Source organism: Neovison vison, chromosome 1 (assembly GCF_020171115.1).
Source record: "Neovison vison isolate M4711 chromosome 1, ASM_NN_V1, whole genome shotgun sequence".
In the NCBI taxonomy this organism is placed as follows: domain Eukaryota; kingdom Metazoa; phylum Chordata; class Mammalia; order Carnivora; family Mustelidae; genus Neogale; species Neogale vison.
In genome coordinates, this window is record NC_058091.1 from 212,196,132 (window position 1) to 212,223,864 (window position 27,733).

Below are 27,733 nucleotides of genomic sequence, written 5' to 3' on the forward strand. Positions count from 1 at the left end.
ATTATAAGCAGGTGTGGATTGTATATTTATTAGTTCCTTTAAATTGTTTCAATAACCAAAGCCCAACTCACAACTAAGCTGTTTAACAGAGAATGATTTTGGTTTATGGTATGCTTTTTATGATTTCCGAATTGTGGTTTCGCATTTTGGTGTCACATAGTTCATTGTTAATGCTTTCAGTGGGTGCAGGTCCACGGAGCCCAAGGACCTGGACCTAACTGAGCTAGTCTCTTTCAGTTATGTGGACTATGGTAGTGAGTGGCTGTCTCAGCGATGCTAGCCTATTTTCAGGACTGATGACTACTTTGAATCCATGTTGCCCAGATCCAATATGGTGGTTTCACAACAACTTCATCTTTGTTTTGCAGCAGTCATTAAGATGAAGCAGGTTTCTGGAAAACTAACATTGTAAGCGAAACTGTAATTTCATAATTCATGTTCTGTGCCTAAAAACAAAAATGTGAAAGTAAATTAAAAAATGTTTCCAATCTGGCTTCATACTACATTATAAAGAATATATAATGTCCATTCAAATTGCTTTGGAAACTTGGTGGTCTATGAAAACTGAAGCAGTAGCTGAGACAGGGGAATGTTGATATTTCCAAAATATACCAATAAAAACAAAATTTAGCAGCATTTTATAATTGTTTAAAACCCTTTTTAAAATTTTTATTTGGAAGATTTTATTTATTTATTTGATAGACAGAGATCACAAGTAGGCAGAGAGGCAGGCAGAGAGAGAGGGGGAAGCAGTCTCCCGGCTAAGCAGGGAGCCTGATGAGGGGTTCAATCCCAGGACCTCGAGATCATGACCTGAGCCAAAGGCAGAGGCTTAACCCATTAAGCCACCCAGGCACCCCTAAAACCCTTTTTTAAAAAGATATTTATTTATTTGATAGAGTGAGTGAGAGAGAGAGAGCAGAAGAGAGAGAGAGAGGGAGAAACAGACTCCCTACTGAGTTGGGAGCCTGACTTGGGATTTGGTCCCAGGACTCTGGGATCAAGACCTGAGCCAAAGGCAGACGCCTAATGGGCTGAGTCACCCAGGCGCCTCTTTTTCTTTCCCTTTGAAGCAAACATGTAGAGTTCCTGGCTTGGCTCTTAGGTATTTACACAACAATTGATAAGCCATCATAGGAAGAAAATTACCATAGGATGCAGGCTGTGGGAGCTAGGAGGGCCCAGGGAGATGGCTGCGTACCACCTGTTGAGGGAGAGGAAACAGAAGCACAGAGAGGTGAGGTGACCTCTGATCTCACTGTGATGCTTTCTCACCCACCACTTTCCCCAGCAAGGTCCCTTCGCATCATGGGCCAGTCAGCCTTGAATAATTGCCCAACCATGTTTTTCTGGCAACATCATCCTAAAATATGCATGCTCTACATTTTATTGATTGATGCCTCCCACAATCATGTGTTTGTTGTAACTGATTTTGTAGGATCAGAGTAACCCCTTTAACCACACTCAGAAGGAAAACAGGTGGCCGAGGGAATGGGCCATTGCCAGGCCTCTTAAGAGAGAACTGTGTTCTTGTCAAAACTGGTAGGAGAGTAAGGAAAAGAAAAATGGAGTGTTGTGCAATCTTAGATGGCAAAGGAAGATAGTGCTGGTACTTGCCAGCCTTACTCTTGAGAGTGGTTTGGGCCCTAGCCTTCCAGTGGTGTGGGGTTGTGTGACCTGCACAGCCAAGCCCACAAGCGCTCTCCTTCCTTGTCAACAATGAGTAAGTACTAGTTATTAACACTTGGCGAGGCTGCAGGTCTAACGGTTGAGGATCTAACTCCTGATGGCTCTCCGATCTCACAAGGCTTGAAATAAATGGTATTTCAGGAACTAAAGCTGTAGGACGCATTGTTAAGAATCCAAAACCATCTTTGGGCTCCAGCGAGGGCGTGTAGCGGTACGCAACAGTGCCATCTTGTGGACAGTGAGCGTAGACGTAGAGCCTGAAAAGGAGCCGTTCACCAGGGTGGTGATACAGCAAGAATTAAATAGATACTTTGAAATCTCAACTAAAATCCCTTTGCCTGAAACAACTTATATCATCGTTATTATTGGTATTATAATTCCAAATGAAGCTACTTCTTGGGAAAAATTAGTGGTTCTGTTTTCTTGTGGTTTTTTTTTTTTTTTTAATTAGAAATAAAGTGCATTAACCATGAGCAAAAATCATCTGCCTTAGGATGGAATCATATGTAGTATTGGAATTTTCCTCTTGGAAATGCTGAACCTTTGTTCATTTAGAGAGAACCCCATCCAAGATTCAGAGACTGAAGTACAAATATCATGTTTAAGATTAGAATTTTTTAAAGATCTCCTCCACGCCCAATTTCTTTCTTTTTCTCATTTACCGTATCATAGGCTTCTATCCAGTAGAAATGGAATAAAGTGATGATAACTGATGTGGGAAACAAAGGCAAAAGAAATACTATTAAATTTCCTTACCACCCATGACCCATTGACAAGTGCTTGAAACAGAGTGACCTCTCTCTAGGGACACCGCTGCCTCAAAGTTAATTTTTTGCTAAGGGCAAAAGGGCAATGCTAGCCTCCTTCAGGACCCTGTAAGTCTACTTTAACATAAAAATTTCTTTGGAAACTTCCTTTATCTCTACCCACCAAGATACATGTTGGCAATCATCCCCAAGCATATGACCCACTGATACACATCTGAAGAGTCTTATGACTGAGGGTTGTTTTTTTTTTTTTTTTTAAGATTTGATTTATTCATTTGACAGAGAGAGAAGAGCACAAGGAGAGGGGGTGGCAGGTAGAGGCAGAGGGAGAAGCAGGCTCCCAGCTGAACAAGGAGCTTGATTCAGGGCTCAATCCCAGGACCCCAGGATCATGACCTGAGGGAAAGGCAGACGCCTAACACACAGAGCCACCCGGGGACCCCTCATGACTGATTTTACTAAACAGTGATAAATGACCTTTTCCCAGCAATAGCTCGCCTTCTCAAGGTCCTGGAAACCTTGCTTCCAAAATTCCTTAGAGACTTAGGCTATCCCTAACCCCCTCCTAACTTGTAAGTAAGTAATGGGCCACTCCTCATGACCCCAGTGCACTCTTTCTGCTCATGGGTCCTGTCCCTGTGCTTTCATAAAACCACCTTTTTGCACCAAAGACGTCTCAAGAATTCTTTCCTGGACATTGGCTTTGAACCTATGAATCTTTTCATAGGTTCATAGGTTTGAACCTATAAATCTTTGAATCTTTTCCTCCATCAATAACCACAAGATAGAAGACAGTGTTCATAGAAAATACAGGATTTCTCATTGAGGAAAAAATAATTTAAAGCGGGGCGCCTGGGTGGCTCAGTGGGTTAAGCCGCTGCCTTCGGCTCGGGTCATGATCTCAGGGTCCTGGGATCGAGTCCCGTGTCAGGCTCTCTGCTTGGCAGGGAGCCCTCTTCCCTCTCTCTCTCTCTGCCTGTTTCTCCATCTACTTGTGATTTCTCTCTGTCAGGTAAATAAATAAAATCTTTAGAAAAAAAATTATTTAAAGCATAACTAGTAAACAAAACAAAACAAAAAGAGGCAAAGCATCACCAGGCTTACTACATTCTATCTATTCAATAAGTGTTAACATTATTAAAACATCAAAGTGAAAATAAATCATTGTTCACAAACAAGTTAGAAAGGGATGTCTCATGTATGGTATTAAGTACGTACCTTTAGGGAAATTTTTTGCTTGTTTTTAAAGATTTTACTTATTTGACAGAGAGCACAAGCAGGGGGATGGCAGGCAGAGGGAGAGGGAGAAGCAGGCTCCCTGCAGAGCAGGGGAAGCCCAATGTGAGACTTGATACCCAGACTCCGGGATCATGACCTGAGCCAAAGGCAGTGGCTTAAACTGAGCCACCCAGGTGCCCCTTGGGGAATTTTTAGGTATCATAGTAACAGGCAGAAAATTTTCAGGGATTCTCCATCTTGGCTGTACGTTAGAATCATTTGGTGTATGTCTTTTTAATCATATAATGCTTAGGGGCGCCTGGGTGGCTCAGTGGTTTAAGCCTCTGCCTTCAGCTCAGGTCATGATCTCAGGGTCCTGGGATCGAGCCCCACATCAGGCTCTCTGCTTAGCAGGGAGCCTGCTTCCCCCTCTCTCTCTGCCAGCCTCTCTGCCTACTTGTGATCTCTCTCTATCAAATAAATAAATAAAAATCTTTAAAAAAAATTTCCTTTAAATCATATAATGTTTAAAAAATCTGAGCTTCATGCTGCAACCCAGATCAATTTAAAAGTCTATTGAGGTAACGATTCAAGCTTCAGTGTTTTTTATTGGGTTGTGTTTTTAATTCCCCAGGTGATTTTAAAGAAGGTTGAGAGTGATTGTGTTAGACTGATGCTTTTCAAAGGGCTGTATATTACCATCATGGAGAACTTCTTAAAAATGGCTCTACCTTCAGTGGTTCTCAAGTGTGGTTCTCAGACCGGCAGCATCCGTGTTACCTAGGGATTGGTTAGAAATGCAGGTTCTTGAGTACCATCCCCAAATCAGAAACTCTGGGGTTGGGGCCCAATAACCTGTTTTGAGAAGCCCTCCAGGTGGTTCTGATGCCCGCTCAAGGTTGAGAACACTGACCTACCCCAAATGAGTTGGATTAACTCTGGGGGTAGGGTCTGGGTTTCTTGGTTTTATTACACAATAAAGATTGACAAGCTCTCTCTTAGGTCTTTAGCCTTATGCCTGCTGTGCTCCTGTCAATAAGAAGGAGAACAGAAAGACAAGTGGATTGGTGAGTAAGGGGCTTATAGAATCTGTAGCGAATTGGAAGTTAGTGAATCTGTGACCTACTCTGGCTAGGGTGCAGGTGATATATTCTGCCCCTGGGGCACCTGGGTGACTCAGTGGGTTAAGCCTCTGCCTTCAGCTCAGGTCATGATCTCAGGGTCCTGGGATCAAGCCCCACATCAGACTCTCTGCTCAGCAGGGAGCCTGCTTCCCCGCCACCCTCCACTGCCTGTATCTGCATACTTGTGATCTCTCTCTCTCTGTCAAAAAAAAAAAAAAATACACACACACACACACATACACACACACACATATATTCTGCCCCAAATCTATTTAGCTCTCTTTTCTTGTGCATGTGTGGTTTTGTTTTGTTTTGTTTTTTAATTGGGCAGTAAATGAATTTTTTGTTGTTGTTGTTATTTTTTAAAGATTTTATTTATTTATTTGACAGGCAGAGATTACAGTAGGCAGAAAGGCAGGGAGAGAGAGAGGGAGGAGGCAGGCTCCCTGCCAAGCAGAGAGCTGATGTGGGGCTTGGATCCCAGGTCCCTGAGATCATGACCTGAGCTGAAGGCAGAGGCTTAACCCACTGAGCCACCCAGGTGCCCCTAAATGAATGTTTTTTAAAAAAGTCACCAAATTCTAGCTGTGTGGCCTTGGGAAAGCCACTTAATTTCATTTTGCTCCTGAGACTGCTAGTCTGTAAAATGAGGCTCCCTTATAAGTCTAAAAACCTATGAAGTACCACCTAGAAGAGTAGTTGAAGACCCCGTACAGTATCCATATGAATTGTGACATTCCAATTAAGCCATCCTTATTCTCCTACCCATTTCCATTGCTAAATGATAAAGGAAAAACCAAAGGAAAGAAAAAAGGAAGTAAAACCTAGGCTGAGAGGGAGTTTATCATTCATGAAACATGTCAGAGTATATTAAGCAAACAGCCATTGAATCAGTATCCTCATATACATCCAACTTCTGGTAGGAAACAATATTCTGTTTCCATCCTAAAAGCTTAAATGTGCTGTTCAGCTGCCTGCTTTAAAATCTGCAAGTCTATGGAAACCCACATCTAGGAATAAATTGAAGTAATTCTTTAGGTTGCTTTATTATATTTCAATTATTTTTTTATTTTAACAGCTTAACTGAAAGTGCAATAAATGGATGTATTGAAAGCGCACCATTGGCTAAGTTTTAATACAAGTACACACGTGTGAAACCCTGACCATGATGAGGGCGGTGAACCCATCCTTCATCCCCAGAAGTTGGTTCAGGCCTTTTTGCAGTCCCTCCCTCCCAACCCTCCCTACACCCCACCTACTCCCCAAGGAACTTTTTGTCACAACACACCACTTTGCATTTTCTAGAGTCTTCTTCTTCTTTTTTTTTTTTAAGTTTTATTTATTTATTTATTTGTCAGAGAGAGAGAAAGCACACAAACAGGCAGAGTTGCAGACAGGCAAAGGAGGAGAGGGAAGCTCTCCTGGGCAAGGAGCCTGATGCAGGACTCAATCCCAGGACTCTGGGATCATGACCTGAGCCGAAGGCAGCGGCTTAACCAACTGCGCCACCCAGGCATCCCTCATTTTCTAGAGTCTTATATAAATGGAATTCTACAATATATACTTCCTTCCTTCTTTCTTTCTTTCACTCGGCACAATTGGTTTGAGACTCAACTGTGGTATTTTATGTATGAATAATTCCTTCCTTTTAATACTAAGTAGGTTTCCACTGTGTGCATATAGCACAATTTCTTCTTTCACTTGGCACAAATATAAAGTTGTTAAATATAAAGTTGTGCCTATGTGTTGAAGACTATTTCTGGACTCTTTCATTAGATTATAGGTTTTTCTTGTTTCCAGCAACATATTGTATTGATTACTGTAGCTGGAATCAGGTTTTGGTAGCCTTGTAATTGAGTTCTTTTTAGGTTGTTTTTGTTATCTGAGATCCTTTGAATTTCCATGAATTTTAGAATCAGCTTGTCAGTTTATTAAAAAAAAAATCCTGGAATTGCATTGTATCTGTAGGTCAATTCAAGTCTTTCAACTCCTGAACAAGACCTCTCTCTCCATTTACTTCAGTAATTTTTAATTTCAAAAATATTTTGTAGTTTACAGATGTTGCATGTCTTTTTATAGGTTGATCCTTAAGTATTTCATATTGGTAACTCTTTATATGGTAATTTTAATTTTCAACTTACTGCTAGTATAAAGAAAACACTTGGATTTTGTATATTGATCTTGTACTTTGCAACTTCACTAAACTCGATAGTGGTTCTAGTACTTCTTTGTATTGTTTGTAGATCCCATTATATATATATTTTTAAAGATTTTATTTATTTGTTTGACAGAGAGATCACAATTCGGCAGAGAGGCAGGCAGAGAAAGAGGGGAAAGCAGGCTCCCTGCTGAGCAGAGAGCCCGATGTGGGGCTCGATCCCAGAACCCTGAGATTATGACCTGAGCCGAAGGCAGTGGCTTAACCCACTAAGCCACCCAGGCGCCTGATCCCATTATATTTTCTACATGGACAGTCCTATTGTGTACAAATAGTTTTTCTTTGTCTTTGCTAATTTAGATGCCCTTTTTATTTCTTGTGTTATCTCACTGACTAGTACTTCTGCTGGTTGAACTTTGAACCGTTAAATAGAATTGTTACTTGTTCCTGGTCTTTGGTAGAAAGGCTCGAGTCTTTCATTATTTTTTGTTTGTTTGTTAAAGATTATTTATTTATTTATTTGACAGAGAGATCACAAGTAGGCAGAGAGGCAGGCAGAGAGAGAGGAAGAGAAACAGCTTCCCTGCCAAGCAGAGAGCCCAATGTAGGGCTCGATCCCGAGACCCTGGGATCATGACCTGAGCTGAAGGCCGAGGCTTTAACCCACTGAGCCACCCAGGCGCCCCGAGTCCTTCATTATTAAGTATGATGTTAGCTATAGGTTTTTTATAGATGCTCTTTATCAGGTTGAGAGCATTCCTTTCTTTTTTTTTTTTAATTGTTTTGAATTACTATATGTTGCTAAAACATCATTATAATTGTATATCAAAATATGCATAAAGTAGTAGAAAATAATATAATAAACATCTGAGTCCCCAATAACTTGTTTTATTAAATGTTTGTAATATTTCTGGGATTTGGTGTTTTAATGAGCAGGGTATCTTATTCGACCCATAATGCCAAAGAAAACAGTTTCATCTTTTTTCACTGAATTTTATAATTAATTTAAAATGTGGAATCCAGTTCACGGTACATAAAAGTATCCCAATTATTTCCTTACATAACCTATTTATATATATCACAAAATTAAGAGAAATATTATAAATCTAGAAAGTTGAAGTATAAAAATGATCAGTAATAACTAATATTTAGTTTTATCACTTACTAATATTTTTGTGTTTGCTTTGATTGTATTTTGTTTTTTTGGTTTTAAATGTTAATATATTATAGATATAGTTAATGCTCAATTTTTAAAAAACATTTTATTTATTTATTTGACAGAGATCACAAGTAGGCAGAAAGGCAGACAGAGAGACAGAGAGGGAAGCAGGCTCCCTGCTGAGCAGAGAGTGGGATGTGGGATTTGATCCCAGGACCCTGAGATCATGATCTGAGCCCAAGGCAGAGGCTTAACCCACTGAGCCACCCCGGCGCCCAATGCTCAATTTTTATTTCACTTTGTTCTCACTGCTTTCCTTCCCTATTCCATGTTTATTTATTTATTTAAAAAAATTTTTTTGTAAGTAAGCTCTATACCTAGTGTGGGTCTGGAACCCATGACCCCAAGATTAAGAGTCACATGCTTTTAGTTAAGAGGGTCACTTTCCTAGTTACATTAAGGACTTTTTTTAAAAAAAAGAATGCTTAAGGGCGCCTGAGTGGCTCAGTGGGTTAAGCCTCTGCCTTTGGCTCAGGTCATGATCCCAGGGTCCTAGGATTGAGCCCCACATTGGGCTCTCTGCTCAGCAGGGAGCCTGCTTCCTCCTCTTTCTCTGCCTACTTGTGACCTCTGTCTGTCAAATAAATAAAATCTTTAAAAAGAAATAAAAATAATGCTTAACTGCTGAGTAATTTTGGTTAGAAAATGGAGATGAATTGTTCTTTGTACATTGCTGAGAACAGAGAATGAACACTCTGTAGGTGGTAGTATTGTTTTCCAGCCAACGATAACAGAATTAAGTTGCTATCCTAATAATCTAACATTTTGCTAATAAAGAGATATTGAAATTGTGGTCATTATGAACATATGTGGAATGTTACTAAGCTCTGCAGAGTGGGAAAGGAATGGAGAGTTGAGAAGCCTGGGTTCCAGGTTTGGTGCTAAACTCACTTCATCACCCCAGGCAAGACCGTTGAGCTTCCTGCCTGCTTAAAAGCTGTGATTCTAATGATGTAAAGATGAAATGAGTGATAGTTTGCTGTATCTTGATGGGGTGATGGGTCACTTGATTCACCCCCTAAATGAATGAACCCATGTATGGCTTTATCAGTGTGAGTGTGGGATAAGCATGGATGTACCTGTTGTTCATCAACTGACTAAAGAAAGTTAAGATTTACATAGACTGCAGCTTAGTAATGGCCACATGCTTTACAGAAGCATTCCTATCAGGCCTGTTTTTAAATGATGAGCCCTGAAACCCATTTAAAATAAGAAATGTTTTAGGGTGCCTGGTTGGCTTGGTCAGTTAAGCATCTGACTCTTGATTTGGGCTCAGATCATGATCTCATGGTTGTTAGATCGAGCCCCATGTCAGGCTCTGCACTCAGTGGGGAGTCTGCTTGAAACTCTATCTTCACTCTTCCTCTGCCGCTGCCCCCCACCCCATAGGCTCACTCTGTCTCTAAAATAAATCTTAGGAAAAAATGAAAAATAAGAAATGTTTCAGTAAAGTATTACAGGAACAAGCTCTCCCCATACCTGTCTGTCAGCACAGGAGCATGATTCTCCCACTCGTGCTATACCCGGTTTCTAAGGGAAGCCATGTTGGGATCCAGAATGTTCCACTGATTGTCTTATTTATTCTTTGGAAACTTCTGGTATTTAGGTTAAAAGGATTTTGGACAATTAAATGAAACTGATAATTTCCTTGAATTTTCTGGTAGGTTTTGATTCCAAATATATGGTATAGAAAAAGTTCTGAACTAGGTTTTCCTGGTCTGTGAAAACCCACTAAACGACTCTCCATATCAGAACCTTCTTACCACTACTCCTGTTAAATTCATGGGAAACTCTCCATGGACCTAAGAATCACAACCACAAATATACTGGTTTAATTTGTTTCATTTCCATGTGCTTTGGGGTAATAGGAGTACCTTTTTCCCAAGATTTCTCTGTTTATTTAAAGAGCGAGGGAGAGGGAGGGTGGGGAAGAGGAGAGGCAGAGAGAGGGAGAATCCCAAGCAGACCCCAACAATGAGCAGGGAGCCCAACATGGGGCTCGACCCCACAACGCCGAGATCACGACCTGAGCTGAAGCCAAGAGTCGGAGACCAACCGACTGAGCCACCTGGGTGCCCCATGAGTGCTTTTAATAGAGCCAATAAGCTGAATAATTATATTTCATGTAAAATCTTAATTTATCATCCTTGTGGATATTATATTTAGAATATATTACAGATGGCTATTTTAGTGGCTCTTACTGCTTTTATAAAATCAATAAATTAAAAAACCTGAGCCAAGACTATTTTTGAGCTATAGTCTCAGTGCCCCAGAAATGTATGTTTCTCAAATATATTAACAGCTATTTATACAGTTAATTTGACAGTGACTCATTAAATATATTTCCGTTCCCAGGTCGTCCTGATAGCACCAATTTTAATCACAGCACTTAACTTCAGACATATTTTTTTCTCTTGTTCATAATTAAAAGCTATGTAATAGAGTAAAACCTACAGTCTTAGAAGAAAAACCAAGTAAAGGAGAATGAAATGGCATTGCCCCCACTTCAAATCTTTCCATATCAGGTGCAAGGTTAGCTCGGGAAGGGAGAATGGTCTCCAGAGGCAGCTGGGATGTTTTAAATATGTGTTCCTTACTTTTAATTAGATTTAAAGTGTGTTTTTGTTCATGTCTGAGGGCAATATTGCTGACCAGATGACTTCCTAATTCAGGGATATGCAGAGCTAGATGTCAGATTTTATCAATAGTCACCTTCAGAATGTTTTCAAATCTTCTTTCGTAATATAAAAATACTGTGCAGTGAACATCATTCCCTCAGCAGAATGTCTGGCACACAGCAGGTATCTAATAGATTGTAAATAGTACTTAATATTTATTTTCCCTGAATTTATTAATTGTTCTCTTCTAAAGGAAGTTCTCTGAGGTCCTCCCCCACTTTTCCTATTTCTTGTGATTCACTGACCTTAGACTTGGGTTAAATTGTGCTTTTGGCAAAAGTGGAATTAGCTGTCTCTCCCTTCTAGCATATCTGGTTCCTCTCACTCCACCACACATGCCCAGGTAGCTCTTATCTAGCATCCCAAAGGGACCCATTTCTTTTCTTTCTTTCTTTCTTTCTCTCTCTCTCTCTTTCTTTCTTTCTTTCTTTCTTTCTTTCTTTTTTTAATAAGGTGAAAAAACTTAGATTTAGCTAGCTGGACTCAGTTTAGATGATCCCAATTTTGTTGGCAACATCCAAAGCATCATAGTCAGGAGCCAGTTGAACATATGCCTTCTTTTCTCCATCAGACCTGATCAAGATGTTGACCTTGGTCACATCAGTGACCTAGAACTTCTTCACAGCCTGTTTAATCTGGCGCTTGTTGTTCTAGACATCTTCAGTGAACACAAGTGTGTTGTCTTCTGTTTTCTTCACGGCTAACTCATGGGCAGGGGGAATTTGATGATGTCATTGTGGTCAAGCTTGTTCCTCTGGAGGAATCTATTTCTTTTTTTTTTTTTCTTAAGATGCGTTTATTTATTAGAGAGCAAGTGAGCAAGTGTGCATGTATGGTGAGGGGAGGGGCAAAGAGAGAGGGAGAAAGAAAGAGAATCCCAAACTGACTCTGAGAAGAGCATGGAATCCAACATGGTGTTTGATCTCATGACCCCAAGATCATGACCCGAGCCAAAGTCAGGCGTTGGACGCTCAACCAACTATGCCATCCGGTGCCCCATGAAGGGACCCATTTCTGAAAGCTTTGGTTGTGGCCAACTTTTGACACAGGTGTAGCAGACATTGGCCTAAGTGGTTCAGGACTGGGCATGTTGTGATGTGGAGGGAAGGAGTCACATCTCCTTAGGGGCCTCCTAGAAGCCATAAGAACATAGTCTATTTATCTCTCAATGCCTCCTGCCTAACAAGTTTCTGAATACAGCAGGGATATAACAACAGTTGAGTAAATAACTGAAAGAAAATTCTCTAATAGGGACTCAGGAAGACCTAAAACCTTCGAGATCTGAATGACTCTGTAACAGGAAAGATCCAGATTCCATTACAGGAGATAAGGAAACTACTTAGGATCTCCTGGAACGCCACAAATCACAAAAACTAGCCCGCTGGCCACTCAGTATTGTTGTTAAATGCTTTTCCACACAAAGAGTGAGAATTTTTTTTTTCATTTTTTCATTGATTCCTAGGTAGACAAGAACTCTAAAGAGCTCCACGTGTCACCATTTATCCACAATAGCAAGTTGTCTTTTAAAAAGATAGCAAAAATTTGTTATTCTTGAAGTTCTTTCCGTATTTAGAAGTGTTTTTACTATAATGCATTTTGGTTTTGTTATTAGAACTGGTTCTGAACTCAGTTGGCTGCTTGCCACTGGAAAGTCAACACTGTAGAGAGAAGAGGTGGTGGGAAAGGAAGGTGCCTGCTTTATTCAGGAAGCCGGCAACCTGAGAAGATGGCGGACTAATACCCCAAAGACCGTCTTCCCTGTCTAGGGGAAGGCTGAGGGTTTAAAGGGGGAATGTAGATGGGGGTCAGTGGCTACCCACATGGGAAGCTGGTACCCAGGAGGTTAGTTGTACATTGACATGACCCCGAACAGACTTGTTGGCCTCAGTGGCAGCTGTTGATGGATGTGGTCGGGCCTTATCTTCTGGGAAAGTTTGGTCCTTCCCTTCTCAAGGCCAGTGGTCTTCAGATCTCAAGAAAGTAGTTAATTTGGCTACAGACTAAGGGACTTAAGTCGGCAAGCAAGGAGTGCATAAGCTTGAAGCCAGTTGACCTTGGAGACCTGTTGGAATGCTGTTATAGTTCATTACCTCTGTTATCATGAATTTTTCTTAGATATGAATTCAAATGAATCAGGCTTCTTCTGTGGGTTGGTGGTTTTGTTTTTACCCCCAGAAGTCCTGTCTTAAATACATCACATCCAGCTGTCTTTGAATTTTTATCTGGCTTCATACTAAACCTTATAGTTGGTTCTCGCCATCTGGATTACCCTGGGGGAGGTCATCGGACTTTGATTCTGCAATAATTTTAACCTTCGTCAATGGAAACTTTCAGTTTCCTGTGAAGGTCAGCAATTTAAAGTTGCAATATCTATAGAAATCATATTTCATTGTGGGCTTTGCCTAGAAGGTCTGTACCATAAAAGAGTGAACAGGGAGGTGTCAGGCAGAGGGTATGTGAGGCCCCCTCCTACCCTTTCACTGAGAGGTTAAGGGGACTTCCTGCGCCCAACCCGAAAAGTTTTGTGTGCAGAAAGAGCCGTATAAATCCTAAATGTTGGTGACAGAGGACATTTTTGGCACGAGATACTGTTTCCTTTCTTCTTCCGCCAATGGGGAAATTAAAGTTGTTTCCTTTCTTCTTTCAGGAGAACTCTTCAGAATTTCTTCCCTCACATTGTAACCTCTAATTAAATCTCCTTCGTAGAGATGTGATTTGTATATCACAGATCCCCCATTCCCCGGGTAAGATCGGAGAGACTTGTTTGGCTTCCTTATGGAGAAGCCTTAGCCTACGCCCCTCTGGGGGGTCAGCCTTCCCTCCTTCCACTCTGACTGCTCTTGGCCTCTGACTACTTTCTCACACTTACCCCATGTCCCTGGCATGCTGGTTATGTAGAACTACTCCTTCATTAGCAAAGTGTCTCCATGAGGAGTCCTCACTCAACTGTTTGTTGTAGGTGTATGACTAAGTGTAGAAGTCCTGAAGTTTGCAGGAGGCCTGCTTTTTTTTTTAAACACATAAGCATGGACTCAAGAAGGTTATCCCTAGAGCAATGTCACTCTCACTTGTGTTGCATTTGCAGTAACCCTGAGTGTGCCCAGGGGGAACATGTGAGGAATAGGAATGTCATCCGTCAAGTGTTGGCTAGGAGGAAAAGCAAGGTTGACAAGCGTAGTGTTAGAGAATAAGCTCTTCGATCAAAGTGTCCACATGTAACTTTGTAACCCACATGATGGGTTACCACATGATGTAACCCACCTAGCATGATGTCTCACACACAGTAGGGCAATCAGTACACTCTTGAATGAACTGAGTGAAATGCAACAGTAGACACATTTCTTGGACCACTATTCTGAAGAAGAAAAAAAATTGTGCAACATCCCGGGGGGGTGGGTTTGACATCACATTTCAAAAACACAAATTTCCTCCTTTTTTTTTTCTTAATTTTTAAAATGTTATTTATTTATTTTAAAATTATTTTTATTAACATATAATGTATTATCTGCCCCAGGGGTACAGGTCTGTGAATCATCAGGCTTACACATTTCACAGCTCTCACCATAGCACATAACCTCCCCAATGTCCATCACTCAACTACCCTCTCCCTACCCCTCTTCCTGCCGGCAACCCTCAGTTTGTTTTGTGAGATTAAGAGTCTCTTATGGATGAATTTTCTTCTAGAAAAAGGCTTACTGTGGGTGGAAATTGAGTGGTCCTTTGCTCACTCCCCTCCAGTAATGCTGTCCAGAGCCATTAGATCCAAGGGTCGCTTTCATAATCCACCATCGCCATATCATGCCTTATGTTTTTCTGCCTAGGTGGTTCTGGTAAAATTGTTATCACAAGTGATTACCCTTAAGTCTAACCTATTCTGAAGGCGAATGTGGCTGATACTGTCATTTGACGACTAAGAAATATTTGTCTAGACGTTTGATCCAATTTGTATTTTTATTTGATGTGTAATTGGCGAGAAAATCGCAAAGACAAATTTAAATGCTTGCATCTCTAACCTTGTCACAGTGTCTGAGCACTCATTCATCATCATTATCTTGGATTCCTGCAGCCAGCAGACTTCATAGGAAAGCAAGCACTGAAACAGATTAAAGCCAAGGGGCTGAAACGGAGACTGGTCTGCCTCACCTTGGCAACAGACGATGTTGATCCGGAGGGAAATGAAAGCATCTGGTATGATGGCAAGGTGAGTGCTGAGTAGCCAGGGGCCACTGCAGTTTTTCACACCAGAAACCCTCCTTGCCTCTGTTTCCTTTTAGAGTTCTGTTGCTTTTTTGTTGTTGTTTTTTGTTTTGGGTTCGGTTTTTTTTGTTTTGTTTTTTTGCTATTTATTTATCTATTGGTTGGGTAACACACTTTGATTTCTGAGCTGACATTCAAGAAATAGAAACCAGTTAACTGAAAGAAAAACAAAAGGCTCATTTTCAAAAACATCAACTTCTCTCTGCTTTGATTAAAGAAAATAAAACAAAGCACTTAAAATACAATGGACAAGGAGGAAGGTATAATTGAGAGGCTGCGATGATCTACTTGCTCACCAAGTCCATCTCTGTGAATACAAGAGATGGATTTTATTAAAAAAAAAATTTGGTATTCTGGATTAGCTTCTCTGGGGTCTTGGAGAAGGAAGTAATTCTAACCTTAGCACATTTGCAGGGGGAAAAAATGCCAGATGAAAATCTCCATGACAACAGAGGGTAGAGCCTTAGAAAGTAAAGTGAAAGGTAGGAACCAGTTAGCTCTTCAGAAAGAATAAATGTGCCTTCCTGTTTGGGAATGTTATTTTATTCTGTCTGTTGGTATTCAGTAAGACCAGATAATTTTCCAGTAGAACTTGATATCTTTGACTTTTTGTAACTCTTTTAAGGCCACGTTTGTTTTATGATTTTGCTGTGTTTTGGCTGGGGTTATCAGGCAGGCGGGGTACTCTCCCCTTAGACCAGGAGATGAGCACATGGTCATTGAGGCTCATCAGAATCGCTGTTCCATACTGACCAAGGTCTGCTTGGTCAATACCCAAAGACTCAGAGATCTGGCTCCATGGGTTTTTTCTCATGCATGGCAGCCTCCTTGATCCTTGTTTTCATTTCCCTTTTCTCTTCAGTGACAAAAAGAGCACCAGAGTGGGAGAAAGCCAGTGGCATCCCTCAGTCTTTGGATTACTAAAGAAATTGTCACATGGGCTGAGGCATGGATTGTTTGATGTACAACAAACATCTACACAGTTTCTACTAAGTGCTGGATATTTTTTACATACTCATTTATCTTTAGAACACCCCTCCCAGATAGGTATGGTCACCCCATCTTAGAGATGAGGCCTTGGGGCTCAGAGAAGTGAAGTAACTTGCTTGAGGTTACACCGCTAGATATTGACAGAACTGATTTCTGACCCGGGTATAGTTAGACTTTGCATTCCTTATCCTTCCTTCTAAGCCATGCTGAATACTCTGATTAGCTCTCCTCTCTGTCTTTGCTCTTGTCCCACTGTATTCTCTTCAGCACTTAATCAGAGCGTCACAGTTGTCCTATATCTCAGAAGCAGGGGATGTTGTTGGACCCTTTGAAGCCAGCAGACTCTTTTCAGATTTCAAACTGTTTCTTAAGCACCTTACCCTTAATTGTGCTGAGTTCATTCTCTTTGAGCCTCTTACCTCACTGTCTCCTCCACCTTTCTGTTCTAAATTTCTGGTTCAGACCTCTTTTCATAATAGGCTTTTCCTTATACTTCACTTTTGCCCAGGATTGCCACTGATAATCACCTCTGCCATTAACTAGCTGCTTCGCTTGACCTGATCTTAGCCTCTCTGGGCCTCCATTTTCTCATGTCTTAGATTCTTGGTGCCTCTAATTAATTTTTTCCCTAGTCATCAAATTTCCCCCCACTTCTTCTTTCTTCTGTTTCTCGTTTTTTCACTCTGGTCTTGGCCAGCTTTCTAATACAGTCCACACCAACCCCTGCACAGACTTTCTGTTTTGGCCGTGGAATGACAGATGATACTGTTCTGTTCCTTTTTTTTTTTAAAGAGAGAGAGTGAGTGAGCGTAAATGAGTGTGTGCAAGCCAAGGGACAGAGGGGCAGCAGGATCAGATGGAAAGAGAATTCCTAAGCAGACTTCCACTGAGTGTGGAGCCTGACACAGGGCTCAATCTCGAGACCCCGAGTCACAACCAGAGCTGAAATCAAGAGTCTGACACTTAACCGCCTGACCCTCCCAGGCGCCCCTATGCTGTCGTGTTCTGTATGTGACCACACAACACCACCCTGATGAACACAGTATAAACCTGACACCCACATTCAAGTTAAAAAGGCTGGAAACTTGTATTTTAAACATACACAATATTACACATCAACTATAGCTCAAAGCTGGGAAGGGTCGAGCTGAAAACCCGAGTTCCATTATTGAATTTCATCTCCTTTTCTGTATCAGTGTGCTGTTTCCCTGCTGTATCTTTCATCTTTCCTCCTATATGCTATCTGCTTATGGAGCTGTTAATCCAGTTGTAGTTGCCTTTTTTTTTTAAGATTTTATTTATTTATTTGTCAGAGAGAGAGCTCAAACAGGCAGAGCAGCAGGCAGAGGCAGAGAGAGAAGCAGGCTCCTCACTGAGCAAGGAGCCTGATGTGGAACTCAATCCCAGGACCCTGGGATCATGACCTGAGCCAAAGGCAGCAGCTTAATCAACTGAGCCACCCAGGTGCCCCTGTAGTTGCCTTTACAAATAGGCCTTGAATTTCCTGATACCTGCTTGCCTGCTCTTCTCACCATGCCGACGAATCTTCTGGATCCTCTTTATACTCTGGAAATATAGGAAATACTCTTTGCTCTATTTCCTGACTTTGTGGGGACTTGTACTACCTTTGGTATTTGGTATTCTATTCTTGCAAATATTTTACTGCCAGGGATAAGGTGCAAGCTTACAAGGTAAAAATTTGTTATTCAACAAATGCTAGGCACCAGAGATAGAGCAGTGAACAAAACAGACAAGTTTCTGGGCCTCCATAGGTCTGACATTCCAGGGCAGAGAGAGCTAGACGGTGAACATACTCACTAAATGGCACATCCGGGGTGCTGAATGCCCGGAGGAAAAGGAAAGTCCCGCTGAGAGATGGGCGGTGATGCTGGGAGGGATTATGATTTTAAATAAGGCTTAATTTTTAAAAATTGAGGCATTAGTGTGGGTATGAAAAGGTTTCTGTTATAAAAGCAGGCTTGTTAGGAAGTTTTCTTTCTTTTTTTTTTTTCTTTACAAGATTTTATTTATTTGAGAGAGAGAGAGAGAGAGGGAGAGACAGCATGAGCAGGAGGGGCAGAGGGAGAGGGAGAGAGAGAATCTCAAGCAGACTCCATGCTGAGCCTGACCCCACGACCTTGATTGAGTGGAAACCAAGAGTCAGATGCTTAACTGACTGTACCACTTAGATGCCCCGTTGGGGAGTTATAAAGAAGGTGTTTTCTATAAACGATGTAGGCAACTAATGTAGGTAGTTTCACTAATCTTAGCAACTGGTTAAAGCAATTGCCTCTTCAGCAACTACAGACTTGTATAGAAATGAGATCCTTTATGCATTAGGATGAATGTTGTCCTTCCGAGTAAGTAATCCTGGGTTTTTTTTCTTTCCAATTATGTTGCCATTACTAAATATTTTTCTGAAAATGGCTAGAAGAGTTCATTTGTAAGGCATCCAAAAGAGTTAGTCTTGTCACTCATTTTTGTTGTATGCAATTTTTTTATTAAAAAAATTTTAAAGATTTTATTCTTAAGTAATCTCTGCACTCAGCAAGGAGCTTGAACTTACAACCCCCAGATCAAGAGTTGCATGTTCTGGGGTGCCTGGGTGACTCAGTGGGTTAAAGCCTCTGCCCTTGGTTCAGGCCATGATCCCAGGGTCCTGGGATGGATCCCCACGTCAGGCTCTCTGTTCAGCAGGAAACCTGCTTTCCCCTCTCTCTGCCTACCTCTCTGCCTACTTGTGATCTCTGTCAAATAAATAAATAAAATCTTAAAAAAAAAAAAAAAAGGGTTGCATGTTCTACCCACTGAGCCAGCCAGGCACCCCAGTCACAGGTTCACTTTGACAAGAATCTTGACTATAGCTGTATGTACTTTGTTCATCAAGCTTGATTAAAAATATTTTATAGTTATAAAAAAAAGGTATTTTGTAGATATGAAATTTGGAGAGTTGAGAAAGTGGTCTTTTTTATTATTTAAAAACAAAAGCACACAGGGACATGCAGAGAAATAGAATGCATCCTCCAACTTAAATTACATTCTCTCCTTCAAAGGCCTTCTACCCTGTTAGCTCCCCTAAGTCAGAAGGGTCTTGAGTTTTCACAGAAAGGAATGAGAAAAGGCTAAACCTGAATGAGGACTGCTTCTTTGGTAAAAGGAAAGCCAGTGTTTAGCAAAGAATATGAAAACCTGTAAGGCAGAGGGTGGGTACAGGTTGTTTTTGTGATTCACAGAGCAAAAAAGAAGAATGGATTTAATTGAATCTGGAAGATTTTAAGGTAGAACGAAATAAAATTGTTGCTAGGGAAAACCTTCCCTTAGAAATTTAGATAAAAAGGAAAGGCTGGACTTCTAAAATACTCTAGGCTACTCAGCACTGGATTAGAGAGAAATTAAAGGAGACATGAAAGTAATCTAGGACAAAGCAACACATTCAATAAATACATTAAAAATAGCACTTGTGGGCGCCTGGGTGGCTCAGTGGGTTGAAGCCTCTGCCTTAGGCTCGGGTCATGGTCCCCAGGTCCTGGGATTGAGCCCCGCATCGGGCTCTCTGCTCAACAGGGAGCCTGCTTCCTCCTCTCTCTCTGCCTGCCTCTCTGCCTACCTGTGATCTCTGTCTGGGTCAAATAAATAAATAAAATCTTTAAAAAAATAGCACTTGTACAATAAATATGCTATTTCTTTACATTACTCATGCAGTGATAACTGTAAGATGAATCACTGCTGGGATTTTAAGAGATGGGAAGGCCTGGGGAAGTGGTTCACACAATCTCTGAAAAGGGATGGAAGGTTTTTTGACCCAGTGAGTTAGGGGATTTAGTCAAGAGCCTTGCTTTGGCCTCTTCTTGTTTTCTTAAGATACTTGCCCAAGCAAATCAGGTTACCTCTCCAGGATTCTAAACACAGACCTCAGGTTTACAGACTGGGGAGTGAAACCAAGGTTACCAAGAAAGTCTTCCAAAAGCTGTGATTAAAACTCCAACCGTCCTGACCCAAATCCCTGCCTTATATTACTCACAATGATTTAAAGGGAAAAAAATCATTTTAGGGACACCTGAACTGCTCAGTTCGTTGAGCGTCTGCCTTCGGTTCAGGTCATGAACTTGGAGTCCCAGGATTGAGCTGGGTGTGGGGCTCCCTGCTCAGCAGGGAGTCTTGCTTCTCCTTCTGCCCCTCCCCTGCTAGTGCTGATGTGCACACGCCCTTGCTCTTTCTCTTTCTCAAATAAAATCTTAAAGAAAAAAGGAAAAACCATTTTAAAGCATATGCATTCTTTCAGCAGTACCTCAGCAGTTAATAATTTGCCAGAGAAGCTTTTACTAATGAATACATTTATTTTCTTTAAAATCCACCAATTCTCCCCATAATAAGCTCAGAAATGATATGGAGAGCTTCTGATTTGGGGTTTCAGTGAGATAATTACAGACTAGGGCTATAGAGCCAGGAGTCTGTATTTAACGTCATAAATGTGTCGGCATCTAAGAGATGAGAAATGCTGTAATAAGACTGTTGACTGTGGGCTCTTTGCTGAGGCAGCTGGAGGATCACCAGGCTGATTCCCACCCATGAATTTTTGAGCGCCAGCTACAAGTGGCCTGCTATGCAAAACAGTCAGGCTGTATGGATTAGTGCAATGTTGTGTAGCCAGGAGAAGCCATTTTGAGTGGGACTATATATCATATTTTGCTTTTGTTGTCTTCCTTTTACAATTTTTAAATGTGGTGTTTTAACCTGACATTTTCTATCACCTTTTTTCCCTTTCCTCTTTCTTCCTTTCTTTCTTTAAGTTTACTGTTTCTCTTTCATCTTTTCCTTTAGATCTCGTTTTGACTTATCCTCTTATCTTTAAAAACAAGCCTGAGTAAAGCCTTTGTTTTCACCTCCTAGGTTTTTTTCTTTGCTCAGTGTTTTTCTCTGGTTTGCCATCCTTTGTGATTCCATTTCATCCTCTGAAACGCTAATTGCTCACGCCTGACTCCCTGTCTCCGCTCATCCTGGAAGTTTCATCCCCCTTTTCCACCAGCCTCATTCCACCCAGCTTCCAAATGGAGAACAAATCCTGGCTTGATGATGTTTACTTCCTGGCTTCTCGGTTCTGTTTTCTTCTATCTCTGTGTTAATTCCTTAACAAGGCTGGAAGATTCTGAGGGTGGGAACCAAACCTCATTCATGCTCTAGAATGTCCCCCAAAATGTTTTGGACGTGGTGGGTCTAGAGAGGGTAAAGTTAACATTAAGTGCTTAGCATTACCAAGAATTGCTAAATGCTATGTACTCAAAGAATGTTCCCTTCACATTAACTATTGATTTATCAGTAGTTTAATTCGGCAAGCCATTTCCTCAGCCCCAAGAGGAACAGTTGACTACATTCACATTAGGAGTTTTAGAAATTTTTTTCCCTTGTGTCTTTTGTCTTGCTAGTTGGATGGTGGAAGAGAATTCTTTTGAAGTTTAAAATGGAAACATTCAAGTCTTTGCCTATCATATCTCTTGGCATGAAACTGAGGAAAATAGTGCCAGCTATTAAAAAAAACTAGGTGTGGGCGCCTGGGTGGCTCAGTGGGTTAAGCCGCTGCCTTCGGCTCAGGTCATGATCTCAGGGTCCTGGGATGGAGTCCCGCATGGGGCTTTCTGCTCAGCAGGGAGCCTGCTTCCTCCTCTCTCTCTCTGCCTGCCTCTCTGCCTACTTGTGATCTCTCTCTGTCAAATAAATAAAATCTTTAAAAAAAAAAAAACTAGGTGTGATTTAAAACTGAGAAGTTCGAGGCTGTTGATAGGTATTTTGAGAATTATTTTTCACAATTTGCAAGCCTACTCTTCTCAGAAGTCAAGTTTGCTTCCTCGTGTTATCCCCACAGAGAATAATCCCCAAGACTTTCAGGTTGTTAGTTGAACCTATTTTTGAATGTTTAATCTGAAGGGAGGAGCACAAAGCTGTGGTTAAGGTGCTAAGGATTGCTGGGTCTTGTTTTTCAGGTGGTTGGCAACACGACATCTGGAAGCTACAGTTACAGCATCCAGAAGAGTCTGGCATTTGCCTATGTCCCTGTAGAGCTAAGTAAAGTAGGACAACAGGTGGAAGTTGAACTGTTGGGCAAAAATTACCCAGCAAGCGTCATACAGGAACCCTTGGTATTGACAGAACCAACCAGAAACCGGCTTCAGAAGAAAGGTGGAAAGGACAAGATTTGAAAAAGACCTTTGGCAGGCAACTGAATTATGTTAGCTCTATGACTAGGCCAAACATCATAACTGATTGTTGGGGGAATACAAGAAACCAAGAATTCATTTCAAAATCTTCAAAATCTAGATTTATGATCTCAATAAAATCTTTCTCAATTTTTTCCTCAGCAAGAGAGAATAATGGATTAGTGATTTATGTTGTTCTTTCAAATGAAGACATTTGAAATGAGTGGTTTTTTTTTATTAACCTATGTTGTTTGTAAAACTCAACAAAACATTTAAGTGTCCGCTAATATACAATCACTATTACAATTGAATTAGAGGATGTTTTATATATAATTTTGGGAATATATGCTTATGGTTCTTGTACCTGAAAACAAATTGTTTTACGTAAAAGCAAAAGTGGTACTCTGGATGGATTTGTTTCATTGGGAAACAGTGGTTGAACAAGGGATAGTTTTAATTTTTTATTATATATCTACCATGAAAATAGTAAAATTTAATATTGATACATACATTTTTATTCAATTCTCAGAAATACTTATTTTCTTAATGAATTCCCTACAAACAGTATTATGGGACATCATTATTGTCCTTTCAAAGGTTGTTTTAGAAGAGTAATTGCAAAAAAGAACAGTCTTCCAAAGGAAGCAGTGCTTGTAGACCTTCTGAAATGAAGCTGAAACATAGATTGTGCCAGGAGAACACAGTTTGAATACTGAACACCTCTCTTTGGGAAAGAATTAATGAAAGTTGACATCACATGTACCCTTCTGAATATCCTTTCACAAAGCATTTGACAAAGCAGGTCAAACAAGAGCTTAAGAGCTGACAGGATTGCCCTTAGCACTGTGTACAGCAAGAAAAAGGATGTATTTAGAAATAATTCTCTAATAAATTTTTCAGAATTGAATCTAGTTGACTGAACAAATCAAATTTTTTTGTAAAAGGTGGCTTATCACTTATAATTTGTTATATAAATATTTGTTAAACATTTACGGAATCTTCCCTAGATATAAAAGTTGAATGTGAAACATAAAATGTATTCTAACTACAGAATTTGAAAATTTCTCATAAGTTTTACCAAGATGCCAAGTATACCTTTAAAATGTTTGATCAAAGCAATCATATATTAGAACTCCAATATGCCATTCATTTCTCATTAGTATAGCTTTTTGTATGAGAAAAGAGGGAAATCTTGGTAACAAAATTTAATAATCTTGATAATTTCCTATTGTCAAGAATATTATCTTGGTGCAGTCACTATGGAAAATAGTATGAAAGTTCCTCAAAGAAGTAAAAAGAGAATTGTCATTTGATCCAGCAATTCTATTTCTGGGTATTTATCTGAAAACAAACAAACAAACAAACCACTAACTCACAAATCTTGCCGTTTGTGATCATGTGGGCGGAACTAGAGGGCCTTCTACTAGGTGAAATTAGAGAAAGACAAATATCATATGATTTCACTTATATGTGCAGAATCTAAGAAACAAAATGAACAGACATTATAAAACTCAGATACAGAGCACAAATTGGCAATTGCCAAAGTGGAGGGTTGTTGGTAGGTGGCAGAATGGGTGAAGGAGGTCAGAAGGTACAAACTTCTGGGTATAAATACGCTTTGGGGATATACTATGTATCATGGTGAATATAGTTAGTATAGTACAGAATATTTCACCCAAAGTTGCTAAGAGAATAAATCTTAAGAGTTCTCATCATAAGCAAAAAATGTAACTTTGTATCATGATGGGTGATAACTAGACTAGTGGGATCATTTCACAGTGTATATGAATATCAAATCTTTATTTGTATACCTGAAACTAATATAATGTTAAATTTTAGTTAGACCCAATTTTTAAAAAAACAACCCTCCATATCCATGATCTCAGTTCTGGTGTTAGGTGCTGTTTAAAGCCTTTGCCTGGGAAATCCCACTTCTTATTCTCTGCCTCTGTGTAGTCCTTTAACCATTAAGATACCTACTTACCGTCTCTGGATTCCTTTTCTGCACCATAGACACTCCAGGTTTTTTGGTGCAGTAATCAATAACGAAAGGACAACATTGCATTCACGCCTTCCAGTTAATATAGCACTAGTACAGATCAATAAAGATCCTAGAACATTTAGATGAATATTAAAGAAGTCCTACCCATAGTGTAAAAGACATGTGCTTCCTAATTTCCCTAAGAAGTTGTGCCCATTCCTCCTTTCATGGTTGGTTGGTGCTGTTAAGTCACCCTGGCATCCCGGGCCCACCCAGCCGGTGCACCTGGCCTGGCTGCAAGGCTTGGCCTCAGCCAATGCATCGGCTGACCAGTGACCTACGAGACCACGTAGCCAGACTTCCCATGGGAAGTCGCATTGTGAAACATCGGAAAATAAACTGATGAGCCCTGAAAGCTGAAGCTGAGAAGATGAAGTAAAGGTGTAAGAGAAGTTTTGGTATAGCAAGAACACCTGACAAGGGGAGAGGCCCCAAGAGAAAGACCAGTTTCTGAAGCTTTCAGTTCCCAAGTCAACACCTTGACCCAAAAGAGCCTCCCTAAAACCGTTAGCTGCTGGAGGGTGGCCCAGGCCCCGAGAGAGGCCTCACAGGAACAGGCCCAGGATCAGGGTCAGCCATGAAGAGCAAACAACCAGCACGCTTGAAAGTACTTTTTACTGATGTGCAGAAGCCCGTGTCTACAGGCTTAGGAAAGAATGTTCTCAAGAATGTGATAGTGAATGATGGGCGCTTTTTTCCCTTGAGGTAGGAAAGCGTCTTAGAACTGCAAAACCACTGTCTAGTCAGCACAGTACCAGAACATGGATGGATGTTGTTAGGTTGCTGGTGTTCACCGTTAATCTATGTTTTTCTCCTTTTCTACTGATGGAGAAGCTGGCAGAGAAACCCATATTTAAGTATGCCATATGGTCCATTAAATAACAGATTCTGGAATATTACTGAGAGGACTTTGTGCATGTTTGAACTGCACAAAATGGTTGGCATTAGAAGGAAACAAAGCATCTGGGAGAGGAAGAAAGTTTCAGCTGTACAAATAGCATCCTTTAGCCCAAGTCTCATAAAGGCCAAGAGCCCAAAATCAAATCAAACTCTTCTCCTGATGAACCAACAAATGAAATGTAAGTAGAAATGATCAGACCTTATTTGTCTGCCATTAATGAATCTCCAGAATAGTTCAGTTTATAGAAGCTACTTTATGAATTGTAAAAGGCAAACAAATGACAATTATATTTTCTCCAGGTATACACTTTGGAAATATTCGCATGCTATGAAACATAGGAGTAGGTGGTTAAAAAAAAAAAAAAAGGTCCTGGACAAGCCAGAAGACTTGTCTTTCCCAGCTCTTTCACCAGCCAAGAACAGACTACATGATCATCTGCTAAAGCCTTTCTTGTATTTAAAGTTCTCTGGGTAATTGCTTTTCTCACTGAAATATTTGTTAGTTTACAGGTGTTCATTGACTATTTCCAAACAGGCCAAGCACTGGAAAAGCAGTGAACAGACATGGTCCCTGCCTTTGTGGAATTTATAGACCAGAGAGGTCAAGCATTGAAGGGAAAAAACAGGTGTGTATTTCGTTACAAACTGAGGTGTCACGAAAGCCAAGGGGAGAAAACATATTGAGAAGAGGAAGGCCTACTGCTTCCAAAGGTAAGATTAAAGGCTGAGAAGTGCCTCTGAGGTTAGACTACAGTGTCATTGGCGCTGCTGGCATGAGCTCTTTCTGGGGGACTGGTGAGGGTGGAAGGTAGACTGTATTGAAAAAGGACTAGGAGGTAAAGCGTTGGAGGCAGTGAACATAGACTCTTAGCATCCCGGAGCAGCTCCTACTAAGGAACAGAGGGTAGCAGTCAGGAAGATTTCGGCTGCAAATAAGAAAACATCCTACTAACAGCAGCTGAAGCAATTATTTATTTTATTAAATAACATAGTAAGAAGTCTGGAGGTAGGCTCAATGATGCCATTAATTATCTCAGTTCTCTTGATTTCATTATGTCAAATCCTCCTCCTTGTAAAACACTTTTTTGGTCTAAATCATCTGTGGTCAATTGTTGATGTTTTGATCGTCTATCTACCTCAAATTAGCACATCTTTATTGCTTCTCTTATTGAATATTGGGTTCCATATGGAAATTAACTTAGAGAAGCCCTGGGCACCTGGGTGGCTCAGTAAGTTAAGCATCTGCCTTAGACTCAGGTCATGATCCCAGGGTGCTGGGGTCAAGTCCACACCGGACTACCTGCTCTGCAGGGAGTCTGCTTCTCCCTCTGCCCCCCCCCACAACTGGTTCTCCCTCTCTCTCTCTTTCTTGCTCTCAAATAGGTCAATAAACATCTTTAAGAAATTTTTAGAGAAGTTCTGGTTATGCCGTAAGTACTTAACCACTGACAGACTCAGCTGTATGCATTCATTTCAAGAGTAAGTTCTTCTTTTTTTTTAAAGTAAATTTGCCTTTCTTTCTTTTTTTTTTTTTAAAGATTTTATTTATTTATTTGACAGATAGAGATCACAAGTAGGCAGAGAGGCAGGCAGAGAGAGAGAGAGAGAGAGAGAGGAGGAAGCAGGCTCCCTGCTGAGCAGAGAGCCCACTATGGGACTCGATCCAGGACCCTGGGATCATGATCCAAGCTGAAGGCAGAGGCTTTAACCCACTGAGCCACCCAGGCGCCCAAGAGTAAGTTCTTTACTGCAGGAATCATTCAAGCTTACTTCAGACATAATTTGAGTCTTCAATCCCTGTGGGGCCAGTTATCCCACACTGAAACAGTAGAGGGGATTGTAAACAGAAAGAAGTTCCAATTCTGTCATTCTGTGCGACTAGGACTTTCTATTGATGCTGATTATGAAACAGGGCAATTGTGAGGTATAATATCGTGTTCAGTAAGAACAGATTTTAGTTCATACATGAAATATCTTACTGGTTTTGAACATTATCTCTAAAATTCACATGTTCTCTTTTTAAGTGGTTGTTGAAACTCAAAAAAGGATTAAGAAAATACAGTCATCAGTGGTATAATTTTTTTTTAAAGGTTTTATTTATTTGTCAGACAGAGCTCACAAGTAGGCAGAGAGGCAGGCAGAGAGAGAGGAAGCAGGAACCCCGCTGAGCACAGAGCCGATTGGGGGCTTAATCCCAGGACCCTGGGATCATGACCTGAGCTAAAGGCAGAGGCTTTAACCCACTGAGCCACCCAGGTGCCCCATCGGTGGTATAATTTAATAGTTACCTAAATTGTGACTTTTCAGTATTTTATTAGTTACTAGACAAATTATTTACATAAAATATTATATGAGACTCTAATCAAAGGAGCAATACACAGTTTGTGGAGAAGGTTATTAATCATGCACTAACCAAATCTCAGAAACGGTCGTTTATTCAGAATAAACAATCCAACTTCAAAGAATGCCAGGAGAAACAACAAAAGATGCTGGTCTTATAG

At 40.6% G+C, this 27,733-nt stretch overlaps 1 protein-coding gene across 1 annotated transcript in view; it reads left to right on the top strand.

The window, feature by feature from the left end:
* The window catches only part of DMGDH (dimethylglycine dehydrogenase), a 65,488-nt gene extending 42,290 nt beyond the window's left edge, over positions 1 to 23,198 (top strand). Inside the window, exons 15-16 of the mRNA XM_044266503.1 lie at positions 14,920 to 15,054; positions 22,079 to 23,198. Coding sequence (XP_044122438.1) covers positions 14,920 to 15,054; positions 22,079 to 22,294 — 351 coding nt within the window. The 3' untranslated portion in view covers positions 22,295 to 23,198. The remainder of the gene's footprint in view (positions 1 to 14,919; positions 15,055 to 22,078) is intronic.
* The last annotated feature ends 4,535 nt before the right edge of the window (positions 23,199 to 27,733 follow it).